Raw genomic sequence first — 17496 nt, forward strand, 5'->3', positions numbered from 1 at the left:
GATGAGTGCTCTGGCCTCTTCTATCCATGTACCTCGTCTGAGTCAGCTCCCATTGCTGTACCACCCTGGCCCAGCTCCTGCAAGGCTGCTGGGACGCAGCCTGCACTGTCACCCTGGCTGTCAACACCACTTGAGGCAGAATGGAAACTGAGAGCAGGGCTCCAGGTTCCCCAGACACAGGTGTGTCCCCCAACCACCCTCTTGGTCCTCTCACAGCAAGGTCTGTCCAGGGCCATGTGGCAGCCTGGGGACTGGGACAGGGCCTGCGTGGGGACAGTCCCTCTTTCTCACCCAGGAACTTTTGCTGTAGGAAACCCTTCAGCCCTGGGAAGGATGTGGGACAGCAGTGGGATGCTGGGCAGGTAAGGCAGTCCTCTCCTTCCATGCTTTCTTTCTGGAGCTGCATTAAATCTTCAGTGCCCAGAGGTGTCCGGGTACCTCTGCCCAGAGTGCTGCCTGTGTTCACTGTGCCCAGCGAGGAGTTCAGGTGAGGAGCAGCTCAGGGTAAGGCTGGGGGCTCTCAGGCCCTCCCCACTGTACAGGGTGCAGCCCAGACTGATGGTAAAGCCTGGACAGGACTGATACTTTTTTAGGTGGACCTGTCTGGAAGGGCTGGTGGTGCTGGGCAAAGTCCTGATATGGTGCCACTGCAGGGAAGTTTGGGGACACTCTCACACAGGAGAGATTCAGGAGCTTAAATGGGTGTGGGTGCTTAAATGCAACCTTCTTAACTACCTCTCTCAGAATAGCATGAACTGCCCCATCCCTGTGCCATGGGCTCCAGGGCAAGGCAGGAGGGGTGGTCTATGATCAGGGAAGCCGGTCACGTCCAGGAACAACTCCAGCACTTGGTGCCAGGGAAGAGTTTTTATTTCTCAGCCAGCAAAGCTCCATGGCGCCCAGCTGAAAGGCGCTGGAGCCCATGAGTCGGGGCAGGCGTGCAGAGGGCAGTGCTGCACAGCAGGGACAGTGGGCTCAGTGATGGCAGGGTCAGGACAGCATTGTTCCCTTGTCACTGCTGGGCCAGACCGAGCCCCGGGGCTCCCTCTCAGGGCACAGAAGCCCTGCTGCCTGTGCTGTGCCTCCTTGTCAGTGCTCTAGCAGCCTTTCCCCCATGCAGGGGTAACTGGCCTTGCTCATCACTGCACTGCCCACTGCCCCCTTCTCTGGCTGCCCCAGGGGTGAAGCTCGCTGTGGGGGGATGTTCCCTTCCCCAGCATTTTCTCATCTGCTGCCTGCTTGCTGTTCCCTGCAGCTTGCCTCTTCCAGAGCCTCTCCAGGTGTCTCATCCTCCATGTCCTCCAGCTCTGGGGACCCCTCAGCTGGCTCCAGCCCCTCACTGGGAGGCCCTGGCTCTGGGGCTCTGTTTGGCTGAGACTGAGCTGCACTCCCTGTACCAGCTTCCTCTGTCCCACTGGCTCCCTGTTCCAGCCTCTGCTCAATTCCTGCTGCCTCTGGCCCCCCTGATGCCCCACATTGCCCTGCATCCAGCCTTTCCATCTCTGCTGATAGACTCTCTTCCTCTTTGTCCTCCTCCACTTTTCCCTTTGCTACCTTCTCCTCCTCTCTCTCCCCTTTCCCCTCCTTTTCTTTTTCCTTTTCCACCTCCTCTCCCTCTTGCAATTTCTCATCTTCCTCTTTTGCCTCCCTCTCTCCCTTCTCCTGCCTCTCCTCTTTTTCTTCCTTTTCTTCCACCTTCTCCATCTCCTCTTCCTCCAATTTTTCATCTTCCTCCTCTGCCCCCCTCTCTACCTTCTCCTCCTCCATCTCTTCTTCTTCCTTTTCTTCTTCCTTTTCTTCTTCCTTTTCTTCTTCCTTTTCTTCTTCCTTTTCTTCTTCCTTTTCTTCTTCCTTTTCTTCTTCCTTTTCTTCTTCCTTTTCTTCTTCCTTTTCTTCTTCCTCTTCTTCTTCCTCTTCTTCTTCCTCTTCTTCTTCCTCTTCTTCTTCCTCCCCCTCCTCTTCTTCCTTTTCTTCTTCCTTTCCTTTTTCCTTTTCTGCCTCCTCCCCCTCCTCTTCTTCCTCTTCTCCCTCCTCTGTTCCCAGGCTCTCTGGCTTTGTCCCACAGGTGCCCAGCTTTACTTCTTCCCCCAGTCCTGTCTGATCCTTCGCTTCCACCTCTGCCCCTGCAGGGTGTTCCTGAGCTGCTTCTCCTTCTGGTGCCGCCCCTTCACCCTCAGCCCTGGGGGTCCCTTGTTCTGCTTGGGCAGCCCCTGGTTGTTCTGTTCCTTGGGTCCCTCCATCCCGCTCCCCCTGCCCAGGGCTCTCCTGAACCCCAACCTTCCCCCGAGGTGCCCCGTCACCCGCCTCCCTGCTCTCCCTCCCCTTGCTGGCCCGCCGACCCTGGGGCGACTGGAAGAGCCCCTGGTAGCGCTTCCGATCCTCCACGTGCTTCTTCCTCATCCTCTCCCCCAGCTGCTTCAGCTCCTTCTTCACGGCGGCCGCCATGGAGGGGTCAAGGTGAGCCACGCGCATAAAGTCCTCCCGCGCCTCCCGCTCGTTCCAGACTGCAGCGTGAGCCTTTGCCCGCTTGAAATAGGCCTTGGCATTGTCTGCCAAGAGAGAAGAGCCCCCAGTGGGGGTCCTGTAGCTCAGGGCCACCAGCCATGGGAGCTGGAGAGGCCCTGGGAACCAAGGGACATGAGGCATGAGGAGCAGGGGGATGTGGGGTGAACACACCTGTAAGGGAGGGCAGGGAGACCTGGGCAGCAGGGCACAGGGGGTGCAGGAATCATCATGGAAAGGGGAAAAGTGGTGTGGTGGTGTTGGTGGTGGGACCTAGGGGTGCCATTGTGGGCAGGGAAAAACAGGGTCATGGGCACTGTCACAGGCAGGGGAAACTGGGTTCTGCAGTGGATGTGGGGATCCAGGTGACATAGGTACTATCACAGAGAGAGGGACATGGGATGAGCATTGCCACGGATGGGGGATCCAGAGGACAGCGTGCCTGGGAGCAGGGGGGTGGGATGCAGAGCACAGGTACCGTTGTGCTTCTGGAGAAGCTCTGTCGTGTGCTCCAGCACTTCATAGTACTCGCCGAGCTCCAGCTGGCACTGGCAGTAGTTGAGCACCAGCGGTGTGACCAGGCTCTCCAGCTTCAGCCAGTCATCCTCCCACGGCTTCTCCTGCCCCGGGGAGAAACAGCGGGTGCTTCAGGGCTGTGGCCATCCCCTCCCAGGCACCCAAGACCCACAGGGAAGCACTCTGAGGCACAACCCAGGTAGGGTTGTCAGGAGGTGACTGGCCCTGCTCACCTTGGCCTGCAGGTTCCTCAGGCAGATCACAGCCTCCTGGTACTTGGCGGCCGCCTGCGCGAACTCTCTGCGGAGGACGAGGCGATTGCCCTCGCTGTGCAGCACAGGCACTGCTGCCAGCTTCTCCTCCTTGTTCATGGCCCAGGTGTCACGCTTGTACGCTGAGGGCTCCTCCACCTGCACGGGCAGAAGGAGTTGAGCTGCCTGTCCGGGCCGTTCCCGCTCTGGCAGCCGCCCTTCCATCCCCCTTACCCGGAACAGCTCCATGATGAAAATGAGGGGCTGTGGTGTCCGCTGCAGCTCGTCCAGGTCAGCATAGCCCGTGCTGTGGTAGTCAAACATGTTGCCCATGCCACAGCGGTGCTTCTGCCCTTCCAGGGGGTCCCGTCCCTCTGTGATCCTCCGCATGCCCCTGGAGACCAGGGCATACATGCCTGTGTGCTGCAAGGAGGGGGAGCACTCCACTCAGTGCATGGGCACAGTCTGTGCCCCTTCCTCTGGGGCAGCCCCCCTGGTGGCCTGTGGCTAAGTGACACCTGTGCCCCCTGTGCTTGCACCAGACAAAGCTGGAGCCTCTGTGGGATGCACGGTCCTGTGCCCTGGCTCTGCAGGAAGGAGGGAAATGGGCCCCTCACTCACAATGATGTCGCACCAGAACTCTGCCACCTCCCCAATTCTCATGGAGCTGAGCAGCGTCTCCCATATCTCCAGCTTGAACATCTTGCCCACGATGATCTCCATGGGCATTCCAGCTTCCCGGCTGTCATCGATCACCGTCCGCTCAAAGTTGTCCTTCAGCGTCTGGAAGTGGAAGGTGAACTGCCCCGGAGAAAGCCCAGTGTTCAGTCCCCTTGGCAGTCCCAATGACCTGAGCTGTGGGGTCAGGCCTGCTCCCAGCAATGTGCTGGTTTGACTGGCAGCTCTCCCCCTGCAGCAGGAAATTGTGACTGCTGCCCACTTGTCTGAAGACAGCAGGTGGATGATGGAGCATCTTAACGCCCATCTGTGCTGCTCCCTAGCCCAGTACAGAGGGTGCTCTCACAGTATGCATCAGGAACCTGGTGGAACCCACAGTGATCTGCCCATACCCAGGGTCTGGAGAATCTCCCAAGAACAACCCATTGGCCCACCTCACTCCTGCTTGAGCAGGAAAGGCAGGAAAGGCAGATTTCAGTGACCCACGGGGGCTGCTGAGCTCTAATGGCACCAGGACAGAGGGAGGAGGTGTCACAGGCCCAGTGCAAGGTGAGGCCATGGGCAATGTGGCTGCCTGTGCCCAAACCAGCCCTTCCTACACTCTCTTGTGAGGGATCTCGCTGTACTCCAGACCTGGAGCTCAGCTTATGAATTGTAATGGGTAGGACTGGTGGTGTCAGACCCACTCCCTCTCCCAGGACCTTGGGGGAACAACAAACAAAGACAATTTACCTTGCTCCCATCCTGCAACTTTGGCAGCTCCCCGTGGCCTCCATGAAGAATCTTCTTTTTGACCCCTTCCACGTTCAGAAGGTAGGTTTCCTCCATGGCTGCTCCTGCCAGCCCCCAGGAGCAGCTCACAGGCACGTGCACGCGAGCACGCTCTCGCCCTTCTTGCTCTCCACGTCTTCCTCAGGCTTATCTCTCTTTCTTGGCTATCTGGACACAGCTGTCATCTCCCAGGTCTGCTGCTGACCTTTTTCTTTCTGTGCAGGGGACAGAGCTTGGAAGCCTTCTCCCTTTCCCTTGCCCTTTGGGTTGTGAGAGGGGTGTCCCGCCGTAGCACACACTTGCTGAAGCCCCTGGTGTCCTCCGTTGCCTCCTGTAACCACCGTTCTAATCCTCTTCCCACCCTGTCAGGTTAATCTGGGATTTGCCTGCCTAGTCTGTGAGGAATTACAGAAACTCCCTGTTCAGGGGCCCTCGTTCCTCCCCCAGAGTGATGGCACACAGTCACTTTTGACCCAGCCCCACACGGAGCATTTTGAGGAAGGAGCCCAGCAGTGTCCCAGAGGTGCCCAGGAACAGCTCCCTGCCAGGGGCTGTGTGTAGCCAGACCCTTGAGAGACCACACAGGAACAGAGCAGGGTTGGAAATGGTACTTTATTAGAGTTTTTTTAGAGTTTCCTCAAACACAAGAACAAGCTCCTACCAGGCCACAGCCCATCGAGCCCCAGATTCAATAAGATGCAGAAACCAACACTGTGCTGTCCCAGGGAGATCAGTGAGTATTTACAGTAAATCCAGTGCTTTGGCTGCTCTCACAGGCACAGTCCAGTTCTTCAGCTCCACCAGCCAAACCCAGCACAATGGATGTGGAAGCAGCTCTGGACATGGAACCTCTAGCACTGCCCAGCAGCACTTCTGGCAGCAGAAGTGTGTGAGTAAAGCAAAGACTTCAGCACGGCAGGTGACCACCACTTTCAGCTCTGCTCACAGTTACAAAGACCTAAGCCCACTCCTCATTTCTCCATGAGGGACTCCAGCTGCTCCTGCAAGGATGCCATCTGGGAAGAGGGAGAGAGGATTACAGTCAGGCATGGCTGGGACTCTGGGCAGCCCCAGCCTCAGCATTTCTGTGTTCCTGCAGATCTTCTACCCATGCCAGTGGCTGCTCTGCCTGTGTGTTGCCCAGAGCTGTGCCTGGGCACCTCTGGAACAGAACTGGCACTGCCCACAGGAACTTGGGAGAAAGAACCTCCTGCCTTGGTACCTGGCTGGAACAAAGCTGCCCAGGCAGGAAATCTGCCAAGAGTCTACAGCCACTGCCTTTCTGGTACATGGATGCCAGTGGGTTTGTGTGTCAGCAATCCTGGCAGCTTTAGACTGCTGACTGAACATGTTTTGGCTCACTGCTCCTTCAGAAGGAAGGCTGCAGCCAACCCACTCCCTGTATCTCCTTGTGCCTCAGGAAGCTCCATGCAACTACAGGTGAGGTACAACGCCACCTGATCTGTAAAACTGGAGTTCTCAGCAGCTGGTGTGGTACAGGACTGGGGAAACTTTGTCAGAGGCCAAGCCTAGAACCACATTGTGCTCCAGTACTTCCCACTCCACTGTGGGAGCTTCCTCACCTGCTGCTTCTCTCGCTCTTCCTGCTGCTTGAACTCATCCAGGACAGCCTGGAGACGAGTCTGTAGAGACAAACATGCCAGAGCACAGTTAGCAATGTGATCTCAACTGAATGGGTGCTGGAAAAACGTCAAGTACTGCAGCAAGCCCCAAGCTGCACTGACACCCCCTTATCTCCTCCAGTTCCACAGACTGCTTTGCTTCCACAGGGAAATGCTGGAGTGTGTATGACCACACCACAACTATTTTTAATCCAGCATGCAAAGGCCCTTGGCTTTTCCAGGGCAGCAGCTAAATCAGTCTGCTGGATCTAATGGCAAGCCAGTGCTAAGCAGAGGACTTGAAGAGACCCCAGAAGAGCTCTCACCTTGAGGGCCAGGTTCTCCACTTTCATGATGAGATCCTCCTGGCGCTTCCTCCTGTCTTGAGTCTCCTGGAGCTTACTTTTCAGGTTGTCAATCTGTTTCTGGATCCCCATGGCTGGAAAGGAGAGTGAGCTCACACCCAGAGCAGCAGCAGAGCTGGGCAGTGCAGCCTGCCTGGCATCCCCACAATTCTGCTGTGCTCTGCCACCTACTCACCAATCTGGTTAGACCCCTCATTCTCCTGCTGCTGCCCATCAGACTCATTCAGCTTGTCCTGCAGCTGTCTCTCCAAGTCTTCCTCAGTGTCCATGATGTTCAGGTCTTCATCGTCATGATGATCCCTCTCATCTTCATCCTCGCTGCTGCTGCTGATATCATTAAATATCTCCCGCAGTTCATCGTGTTCTAGGTGGGGGAAAAAGAGTTAAAACACAGCTGATGACCTCCCAGCACCCTCTGCCTGCCAGGGACCACGTCACTTAGTAGGTGGGAAGAAAACAAGAGCCCTCCCCACTGCACCTGAGGAGCCGTGACCTTGCTTGTGTCCCGACATCCCTGGGGAAGAGATGTCCAGGCTGGTGAGTGAACCATGGTTGTCCACTTCTTTTGTTTCATCTTCAGCAATGACTTCCCAGCCTGACAGCAGGAACAGGTGAGTCAAGGGAAAAAGAGGAACGTGGAAGATGTGGTATGATGGAAGAATGCTAAAAACTGCAGGAGATCACTGCCCCTTCAGCAAGTCTGGCCTTGTAGCTAAGGATACCCAGGATGAAACACCCCAGACCCCTTTTTTTGATGACTTCTCCTCTGCTGTTATTACAGTTCCTGCTCAGCACAACAAGAAAGATCACCATGAGGAAACAGCAAGCTTTGAACATGGCAAAGATGAGGCCCCCAAAATTCAGTGCCTCTTGTGCGCTTATCTCCCAGTCTCCCCCACCCATGCAAAGCTCAACCTGTCTGTCCTTTCCAGAACCCCCAGGTCACAGAGTGTCCTGTCCCACTCTTGAGCTTTCTTCCCCACTGAAAGGATACGGACACTGACAGCTTCGGCATCGGTGCTCAGGAGACGCTTCACCTCTTTTTCCACATCAGGAGACTCAATATACTGGGCCAGAGAGGGCAAAGAGAACAGAGACACTGTTAAATGCCTCGTGCATGTTGCTGGTGCGGGTCAAACCCCAACCCTCCACCTCTGGACAGAGCCCTGTTTCAAGGCTCCCTTTTCTTAGAGCTTTCTGCTCAGCATTTGTTTATGCTCAACCAAGAAGTAATTTGTGCACCCCCTAAAACAATCCCTCTTTTTTCTGTACAGAGCTCCTTGGTGGGTTGTGTGCTCTCGTTTTTCTACTCATACTACTTATGAAATAAGACTGTCCACGTGTATGCAGAAAGTCCTTGAGGTGTTGATGGTCAGCTCAACTCCTTCTGATCTCACTTAAAAGATGGTTTACTTTTTCACTTTTAAATTAATCAGGAATCTTACTGCTGTGATCTCTCTCCTGTGGGCTACAAGAACATCTCAAGTAATTTGTTTCCCAAATGTCATGCAAAATCACACTCCATCCTGTTCTCAGAAACTGCAAAGGAGAGAAGAACAAGTCTTCCCAGCCTCAGGGTGCTGTATCTCCCCAACACCTTGCCTGGCTTGTGTATATGCACAGAGACAGTCTCTGAGCTCCATCTGTTGTCACTCCTCCCGCTGAAGTGACAGTTGTACTATTTGTAGCACTGCCTGTTGGGGAAGGGAAAGGACCAGGCAGAGAGAAAAGATTGGGAAAGCAGGAATGAGTGAAGCCTCATTTCCATGAGAGTCTCCCTTCCTTTCCTCTCTGTGAGCGGGAGGAGACGTGCTATGGCAAGGCAGCCACAGGAATGAAGTCCAGCAGGAATGATGCCCCTCAGGAGCACCTTGGAAAACATGGAGGAAGCACCCAAAGAAGTGTTTAAATTTACTACCCTCCCTTCGCCCTCATCTCAGGCAAGAAAACATGTGCAGGAACGTTAAGAAATCCCATGTTTTCTGGACCAATAGACAGTTACAGCTCTAATGTCTCTGCCTTCCTATCCCTTGGGTATGGCACCTGCATCTGTGTGAGAAGCAACTCACCTTCTTCTTAAGCAACTCACCTTCTTCTTAGCTGTCTTTCGGAATCGCCTCTTCCGCACGTTTTTCAGGGGAAGAGTGACTGTGACAGAAGAAACAGATTGCACGTGTCAGGCAGATGGCCCAGTGAGGGAAGTGAATGTCAGAAGGGAGGAGACCCTTCAGCAGCAGAGAGAGCCCTGGAAATGGAGCAGCAGCACAGCCAGTACCTGGCAGCTGTGAGTACCCTGCACAGATGTGGGGTACTGAGGTGGAGGAGTTTGGAGGGGTTTGGCACAGTCTCTACTCACTGCCATGGTTCCATATGAATTTCTTCTCTCTGTCCTTGTCCTTCTTCTTGTTTGCCTTGGGGTCAGTGCTCACAGTCTGCTCTTCCAAAGGGGGGTAGAGATCACCATCCACGGTGCAAACAAGCATCTGGAATCCCCACAGAAACACAAAGGTTTATCGTAAGGCAAGGACACGAGGATGTGAAGGAACAGCATCTGCCCACTGAATGTTGTGAGCCAAAGGGATTCAGGGGCACAGGGTGCGGGAAACACAGTTTCACACCCAGCTCAGCTGGACACATCAGCAGTTAAGCTGTCACAAGGACAATTGTATTTCATGCTCCAGAAATGAGGTTTCTAAACACCAAGCAGAATGGGGAATTTTAAACTGCTAATACTGTGAGAATACAGAAATTGGCCATGTTATACTGGATGTCCAGCTGCCAGAGTGTGCAAGGGTTCTCCTGGGGAGGGGAGCAAGGAATTAAGCTGTTGAGGCAGGTGAGAAGGACAGCCCATACCTGGCAAATATCTGCTGTCTTGTAGAAGGTTTTCTTGTCGATGGTTTTTAAGCTCTCAATGATGCAGGGCAGATCCACCAGCTTGGCTGCCAGTGGCACCCGGTCCACACGGACAATCCCATGGCGCCCATCCGCTGTGGAGAGCCACGGGAACAGGTCAGTGCTGTGGCTAAACAGCCACGCTGGGCAATACATCCCTGGGCACAGAAACTCCAGAGGACAACACCTGCAAGTGGCACAGCTTCACTTGCAGACAGCCAGAGGAGGTTTAAGATGCCTTGGTGCTGCTCACTCACCGTGCAGCTCAATGGTGAGCCTGTCCTTCAGGTTGACATTCCCGGACTGGACCGCTCGTCGCACAGTGGACGCATATTCCTGGGAAGGTTGGACACACTTACTTCAGGAGAGGGTGTGCTTCCTCTGAGAATTCCCAAAGGCTTCTGCACACCCCACCCAGCTTTAAACACCTGCCAGCCCCATGCAGAACGGCAACTGCAAGAGCCACAATGACAACTGCACCCTCCTCCCAACATCACGTCAGTCCTGTGACTCTGCTGCTCCTGGTGCTCTCCAAAGCCCTGGCATGACACAGTAGTGTGAGGGCTCTGACAGACACACCTGCCAGAGCAATGTAGAGCTGGGGAAGTTACAGCTCCCTGCACCAAGCCCTTGCAGTCTCAGCAGGACAGCCACAGAATCCCAGAATTGTTGGGATTGGAAGAGACCTCTGGAGTCCAACCTCCCTGCCAAGGCAGGGTCACGTGGAGCAGGTGACACAGGAACGCATCCAGGTGGGTTTGGAACGTCTCCAGAGAGGGAGACTCCACGAACTCCCTGGGCAGCCTGTTCCAGTGCTCTGCCACCCTCAATGCAAAGAAGTTCTTCCTCGCGTTGAGGTGGAACTTCTTGTGCTTTGTTTTATAGCCACTGCTCCTCGTCCTGTCGCTGGGCACCACTGAAGACAGTCTCAGCTTCAAGCAACCTAACCAATATCATCAAGGCGACTTACAGCCACAGCAACTGTAGAGCACTTGCTAAGTCCCTACAACCTAATCCTCTCGGTTATCTCCCGAGCCTCCTGCTCTGTGTGGCAGGAGCTCCTCTCCAAGGGAGGCCGTGGAAAACCCGTCCAGAAGACTGGGAGCGGGCTGCCGCGGTCCCAGAGCCTCCAGCCTGCTTCCACGTCCCTGGCCGGACCCGCAGATCCCCCGATGACTCGCCAAGCCCCCCCCAGACGCGGCGCTCGCCGGGCAAACGGGGCTGAGCTCGCCGTGACCCGCGCCGGGACCGAGCGGGCTCTCACCGGCGGCAGCCGCAGCACGAACTGGCTCTCGAGCTCGTGCGGGGCATCGTCCTTGCCCTTGCTCATCCTTCCTCCTCCAGCTCGGCAAAGCAGACGCGCTCACCCCGCGGCCGCGGAGGCTCCGAGCCCGTTCCCGTTCCCGCGGAAGCCGAGCCCGGTCCCCGCCCCTTCCGCTCCATCCCCGGCCGGTCCCCGCCCCGCCGGGGAAGGCACCGGGGCCATGGGGGCCGGGTTCGGCCTGGGGCTGGGGCTGGCCCTGGCCTCCAGCGCCTTCATCGGCGGCAGCTTCGTCCTCAAGAAGAAGGGGCTGCTCCGGCTGTGCCGCCGCGGCCGCGCCAGGGCAGGTACGGCCGCTCCGGGCATCGCGACCTGCGAGCCTCGTGTGTCGCTTCATCCGTGTCGCTTCGTCTGAGGCTTCCTGTTTCTCTTTCCTCCGCACTCAGGGCAAGGAGGGCACGCGTACCTGCGGGAATGGCTCTGGTGGGCAGGGCTGCTGTGCAGTAAGTACCCGCGCTCACCCCGCGGTGAGACACACTTGTGACAGAATGGATCGTGGAAGGGACCTTAAGGACCACGAGCAGGGACACCTTCCGCTAGACCAGGCTGCTCCAAGCCCGGTCCCGCCTGGCCTTGGACACTCCCAGGGATGGGGCAGCCACGGCTTCTCTGGGAAACCTGTGCCAGGGCCTCACCACCTCACAAGTAAAGGATTTCTCCCTGATATCTGATGTAAACCTGCTCTCTGCCAGTTGGAAGCCATTCCCCCATATACTGTCACTACATGCCCTTGTAAACAGTCTCTCTCCAGTCCTCTTCAGGTACTGGAAGGCCACAATTAGGTCACTCCACAGCCTTCTCTTTTAGGAGTGTTTATGGTTGTTTCCAGCCCCTTTCTTGTTTTATTATGATGATCATTGTTTGCTTGATTTTTATCCAAGTGTCTGAGGATGATGTTGATCTAATTTTAACTCTAAAATATCCTTAAGTCTCATGCATTACCAGGTTTCTCTGTTAAGCAGGACCTGAGGAGCTGGTCTAGCTGGGTTGGGTTGAGTGCTTCTGAAGTGGCCTGCACGGAGAATGTTGTGATAACAGAACATCCAGCACTGTTCAATGCTACAGCAATTTCAGCAGCTCCACTTCACACTTTTCAATGTTAAGAACCAACTGTACTTGATTTACCCTTTAAAAAGCTGTAAAAGCAGTTCCAGGAGAAGAACACCTCTTAGAAATACAAACTCCTTTCAGCTTTGTGGCTGTTGTGGCAATAGTTTCCCGTGGTTGCTGCTTGCTGTATAGGCCCATGTGACTAAGGATCACCATGCATTACACTGAGCCTTCCCTTCCCAAGAGAACGTGTGTGGGGCTTCTGGTTGTTCTTGCTGGTGCTGTTCTTTCCTGGTTGCATGACATACCTCGGAAAAACACAGGATGCTCAGGTGGAAACCGAGGCTTCTCTGACTACACTCAAACTTGTATTATGGTGAATTGCTCCTACTTCGATGCTCACCCAACAGAATTTCTCTTCCAGTGGGAGTTGGAGAAGCTGCAAATTTTGCTGCCTATGCCTTTGCCCCTGCAACACTGGTAACTCCATTGGGTGCTCTAAGTGTCCTTGTTAGGTAAGCAGCCTCAGAAACACCCTCACCTCACCTACTACCCCTGAGGGACGAAAGCAGGTGCTCTGCTTTCCTTCCTCTCTTCCCTCAGGTACTCCCATCTCTTGTCTTAATTAGTTTTGAGTGGGTTTTTTCTTACTATCTTTCAGTGCAGTTCTGTCTTCCACCTTCCTCAATGAGCAGCTGAATGTTCATGGGAAGATTGGCTGCATCCTGAGTATCCTGGGCTCCACTGTGATGGTGATCCACGCTCCGCAGGAAGAAGAGGTTTCCAGCCTGGAGTCAATGGCAGAGAAGCTGAAAGATCCAGGTACTAAAATAAAAGGGGTCCTGTCAACTTCAGGCTCAAAACTGACAGTAGAAGGTGGGACACAACTTGGCTAGATTAGTAAGGACTGAACTAAATGGCAATGGAGCTGTTTCTTGTCCTGCAGACACAACTGGAATCATTAGCAGTTACCAAGTGGGCTTTTTTTGAACTGTCTATGAGTTATAGATGCAAAAAGTGAAGAGCAGGGGAATTAGGTGCAGTTGTCAGCAGAAGGGGTTGGCCTATGGCAGTGCCAGAATAGGAGAGGGAATTCCTGGACACAAGAGTGGCAGTGGTGTGGCTGAGGGAAAGCAGAAGAGGACCTTCAGGCAAAGATGAATGGATTCAATGAGTTACATCCAAGATCATGTAGTCCTGGTGCTTCATGTCAGAGGATAAATCAAGTTGCAAGGCTTTGGTGTGGGCAACAGCACAAATGGCAGAATAAGCCACAAGAGATGGAGGAAGGAAGCACAGGCAGAAGAGCAAAGCAGAGTAACAGGTAGATGCTGCTGCTCATTAGAAGGAACACTGGTGGGGCCTCGCACTCCTGTTATGTGGCACTTTCCTTTTTATCACACCACAGTCTCCAGAGTTCAGCCAGGGCTTCCCAAGCCTTCTGCCACCCTCCCGGGCCTCCTGCAGAACTGGTCAACAAGCCTCCCACCTCTGCTAGTGCCCTGGAGCCTGGCTGTGCCCCTGCCACTGCCAGCATGGGCTATATCTGACAGCCTGACTTGTGATTGCACTGTAAAGAGCTGCTGCTGGCTCTGCAGCTTTGCTCAGGCTGCAGACTGACTGCTTCCCAACCCCATTCCCTTCAGATGGAGGCCAAAGACAGACTGATGGGGCAGTTACCCCATCCTCTGTCTCTGCTTGCTGTCCAGTTACATCTGTCACTGTGTTCTGACAGAGCTCTTTCATTCTTTCCCCAAGGATTCATTGCATTTGCTGTTTGTGTCCTGGTGAGCTCCCTTCTGCTTATCTTTGTGGCTGGACCCCGTTATGGACAGAGCAACGTGCTGGTTTATGTTTTGGTCTGCTCTGCCATTGGCTCACTGTCTGTATCCTGCGTCAAAGGCCTGGGCATTGCCCTCAAAGAACTGTTTTCTGGGAAGCCAGTCCTGAAAGAGCCACTGGGCTGGGTGCTCCTGGTGTGCCTGGTGATCTGCATCAGCATCCAGATCAACTACCTGAACAAAGCCTTGGACATTTTCAACACATCTGTGGTCACACCCGTTTACTATGTGCTGTTCACCACAGCAGTCATGACGTGCTCTGCCATCCTCTTCAAGGAGTGGCAGCACATGGTGCTGGACAACGTCGTTGGCTCCATCAGCGGCTTCCTCACCATCGTGTCTGGCATCTTCCTCCTGCACGCCTTCAGGGACATGCCCTTCACCCCCAGCCTCCTGCCCCTCTTCCTGCAGCCAGGCAGGGCAGACCTACATCCCCCATGGAGCAGTGCAGACAGACACCAGTCCTGTCAGCACCAGCCTCTGCTGCCCTCAGAGGACAAAGGTTCTCAGAGCACAGAGGAGGAGAAGTGAAAGCTCCCACTGCCAAGCCTCAGCTGCTGCTGCACTACCAGGACGTGGCAGTCACCCTCTGCCTGTCCCAGGTGCCACATGGGTGATGTGCCACTGACAGGAGTCTGGCAGAGCCAGCAGCCTCCTGTGGCTCCAGACAGGAGCCCTGGGAAGCGCCCAGTTCCTTGGATCCTGTGCTTCTTCGCTGTTCTTTTATGTGAAGAATTGATCTGCCCCCATCAGGACCCAGAACCTGGCTGTGCAGAGAGACCTGCAGCACTAACACAGTGCTAACCCTGCATGGCAGACCACACCTCTGGGAATGCCTCACAGCGTTTTTTTAAAACAGGATTAACAGCTACAAAATGATCTAACATGGTGCTAAGGTTACGCAGAGAGAAGATGGATGTCTGGCTTGAAAGGTGACACACACAGAATAGTAATTAAAGATTCCTCTGTCAAGTACTTGTTTTGCTCACTCTGCTAGAATTTATTTACAGATTCACATCCAAGAACAGAATACAGCCCAAACTGGGAAACTTCAGTGGTGCTGCCACATGCTGCTGTGGCTCTTCAGAGGGACCAACCTCTTCATGCAACATCTGCTGTGCAGGTTGATGAAGCACCTGCTTACTGTATTCTATTAAAAACTGATCTGTTCAGTTCCCAAGTGGTGAGTGATACATTTGTACCAAGAGCTGGGCCAGCTGAAAGGTGTGAAGAATCACAGGGGTAGGAAGAACTCTGTGAATGCTCCAGAGAAATTCAAGTTAGGACAGGAGAGGGAACCACTCAGTCTGGGAATCTAGTCCTTAGCTATTGAGGTAAGTTTCTGAAAGATAACTAGACAGCTGTGTCCTCACTGATGTGGGTTTATATCAGCACAGCTGTTTAACACATCCTGAATTTGTTCCCAGGAAGGCTTGCTGGCCACAAGCCGCTCACAGGTGCTGTCCAGCAGAACTGCTTGACCAGGGTCCTGTGCAGAGCTCCAGGCCACTGTCAGTGTCACTCCAGGCTTCCCAGAGCCACACTGCACGTAAACACTGCTGAAATGTTGTGCTGCCTTCCCAGAGAGCGGATCAGTTGTTGGTTGTTTTTCCAGTTAGAAGCTCCTCTTTGTGTCCTGGGGGCAGAGGTCCAGAAGACACACCCACAGGCCTCCTACCAGCGACCTCCACAGGTAAAAGTGCACGAGGTGATAAAGCAGCTGGTTAGTTATTTCCTGCTTTCAGTCTCTCTAAAGAAACTACGGGACAGCAGGAGCTGTTAAACCTTTAGGGAAGAAGGGGAAAGGCCACAGACTCTCCCAGAAACAGGTTTGATTCATGGGACCAAATTAATTCAGCAACAAATCACAATTCAGAAAAAAAACCTTCTAGCCAGAAGGCAGTTATGCCCTCTTCCTATTAATTTTACAACAAACAGGATCACTGGGATGGAGGAGAAGTGACAAGAAGGCCAGATTTTCCATTCTCAGCCGTGATCTACCTGAACAAAGGAGAATCTCATGTTAAAAATTGACCCAGTTATTATTTATTACATTTACCCAGGGAAAGCAGTTAATGGAGCAAGTCAGCATCGACAGAGTTGTGCTGCAGTGTGAAAATTGGTCACTTGGGCATATGAATGATTTACCTACGGAAGCCTGACAGTATTTTCCAGCGGTGACCCTGCCTGGGATGATCACTGTTCCCAAGGAGCTCTTCTGGCTCAGGTGCCTGTCCCAGCCTGGGATGGTGCCTGGGGGGATGTCAGGACGTACCCAGGAGGGCTGGTCTCTGCAGCACTGTTTAAGGCAGCAACCACAGGCTGGCCTCACCCAGAGCCCAGCTTCACATCAGCACTGGAAACACCCATGGAATGAGCATCACCACCCCTCTCCTCAGCCGAGGGGGCACGTCCCAAGCGCAGGGTCCCAGCACAAAGGCAGCCACCGGGAGCGGCACATCACCCCGGCGTGGAGCATCTGTGTCTCTGTTGTGGGCTCTCATCTGGCTGCAGCTTCCCCGAGATGACATTTAATTAAATCCTAACCCCCTGAGCTGATCTTGGCTCCTTTGGGAGGAGTGGGCCTGGGCCAGGCCCGGCCTGGCGGGGGCTGGGTCCAGCTCAGTCGGACAGGCTCTCCGAGAAGGCCGATTTGGACTTCTGTGTCTGCTCCAGCCGGTTCAGGATGAACTGGCTGGTGTCGATGAAACGCTCCACGCAGTTCACGAAGCACGTCTCGGCCCGGCTGTCCAGCTTCGGGCCCGGCTTGTCCATGCACTTCTCCTGCACACAGTGGGGGCCTGTTGGTCCCAGGGGCACTGCAGCCCGACCCTTACACCCCCTGCCCCTCCCTGCACCGGGGCCGTGCCCCCGGGCATCGCCAGCCCTCCGACACGATGGTGTCACCCCCCCTGCTTGGGATCCTCATCCTCCCAGGATCCTCATCCCCTTGGGGTCCTCATCATCCCGGGATCCTCATCCCCTTGGGGTCCCCATCCCCTTGGGGTCCCCATCCCTTCGGGGTCCTCATCCCCTCGGGGTCCTCAAGCCCTCGGGGTCCCCATCCTCTCAGATCCTCATCCCCTCGGGGTCCTCACCTCCTGGGGGTCTCTATCCTCTCAGATCCTCATCTCCTCGGGATCCTCATCTCCTCAGGGTCCCCATCGCCCCGGGACCCTCATCCTCTCGGGCGCATCTGACCCCACTCCACCTAGAGCTTCCCCCCACCCCCCCGCTCCCTCTCTCCCTGTGCTCACCGGGCCCGGGACCGCTCCCACGGCGGCTCCATTGTGTCCCCATCAGCCTCCCCCTCCTCTCCCCGGGGACACAGCTCTGCGCGGCCTCCCAGCCCTTCTGCCCCAGCAGGGCGGCCGTGTCCCCGGAGCCGCCCGCGCCCCGCCCGTACCCAGCACAGCTCGGTCATCTGGTGCACCAGCTGCTGGAAGCGCTGCTTCTGCGTCTCCACCTCGATGAAGCGCTGGAGCTGCGGGTCGGCGCCGCCCAGCCCGGCGCCGGACGGCGAGTCCATGGCGGTCCCGGAGCCCCCCGGTGTCCCCGCGGTGTCCCCCCGGTCCCTCCCGGTGCCGCCGCGCCGCGACCTTCACGTGCCGCCGGTACCGCGCCCGCCCCTTCCGCCCGCGCCGCGCGTGCGCCCCGCGCCGCGCGCGCCCCCTGCCGGCCGGG

At 55.4% G+C, this 17496-nt stretch overlaps 4 protein-coding genes across 4 annotated transcripts; 1 reads left to right on the forward strand and 3 right to left on the reverse strand.

Annotated features, from left to right (window-relative positions):
* Window positions 1–810: 810 nt before the first annotated feature.
* On the reverse strand, window positions 811–4775 carry LOC116794049 (aryl-hydrocarbon-interacting protein-like 1). Its single transcript, XM_032702367.1, has 7 exons — window positions 4680–4775; window positions 3891–4070; window positions 3504–3692; window positions 3252–3428; window positions 2981–3122; window positions 2301–2549; window positions 811–953 (listed from the first exon to the last, which is right to left on the reverse strand). The coding sequence occupies exons 1-7, from the start codon at window positions 4773–4775 to the stop codon at window positions 811–813; spliced, it is 1176 nt and encodes a 391-aa protein (XP_032558258.1).
* Window positions 4776–5312: 537 nt separating this feature from the next.
* On the reverse strand, window positions 5313–11041 carry TAF7L (TATA-box binding protein associated factor 7 like). The gene is made up of 11 exons (XM_032701750.1): window positions 10865–11041; window positions 9858–9936; window positions 9562–9695; window positions 9062–9188; window positions 8795–8853; window positions 7700–7772; window positions 7184–7300; window positions 6881–7069; window positions 6667–6779; window positions 6302–6361; window positions 5313–5734 (listed from the first exon to the last, which is right to left on the reverse strand). The coding sequence occupies exons 1-11, from the start codon at window positions 10928–10930 to the stop codon at window positions 5690–5692; spliced, it is 1062 nt and encodes a 353-aa protein (XP_032557641.1). The 5' UTR covers window positions 10931–11041; the 3' UTR covers window positions 5313–5689.
* A 19-nt stretch (window positions 11042–11060) lies between these two features.
* LOC116793721 (magnesium transporter NIPA2-like) lies at window positions 11061–14343 on the forward strand. Its single transcript, XM_032701751.1, has 5 exons — window positions 11061–11208; window positions 11308–11364; window positions 12396–12486; window positions 12633–12793; window positions 13730–14343. The coding sequence occupies exons 1-5, from the start codon at window positions 11085–11087 to the stop codon at window positions 14341–14343; spliced, it is 1047 nt and encodes a 348-aa protein (XP_032557642.1). The 5' UTR covers window positions 11061–11084.
* Window positions 14344–15835: 1492 nt separating this feature from the next.
* On the reverse strand, window positions 15836–17451 carry TIMM8A (translocase of inner mitochondrial membrane 8A). Its single transcript, XM_032701752.1, has 2 exons — window positions 17219–17451; window positions 15836–16596 (listed from the first exon to the last, which is right to left on the reverse strand). The coding sequence occupies exons 1-2, from the start codon at window positions 17339–17341 to the stop codon at window positions 16435–16437; spliced, it is 285 nt and encodes a 94-aa protein (XP_032557643.1). The 5' UTR covers window positions 17342–17451; the 3' UTR covers window positions 15836–16434.
* Between the last annotated feature and the right edge of the window lie 45 nt (window positions 17452–17496).

Source organism: Chiroxiphia lanceolata, chromosome 14 (assembly GCF_009829145.1).
Source record: "Chiroxiphia lanceolata isolate bChiLan1 chromosome 14, bChiLan1.pri, whole genome shotgun sequence".
NCBI lineage: Eukaryota > Metazoa > Chordata > Aves > Passeriformes > Pipridae > Chiroxiphia > Chiroxiphia lanceolata.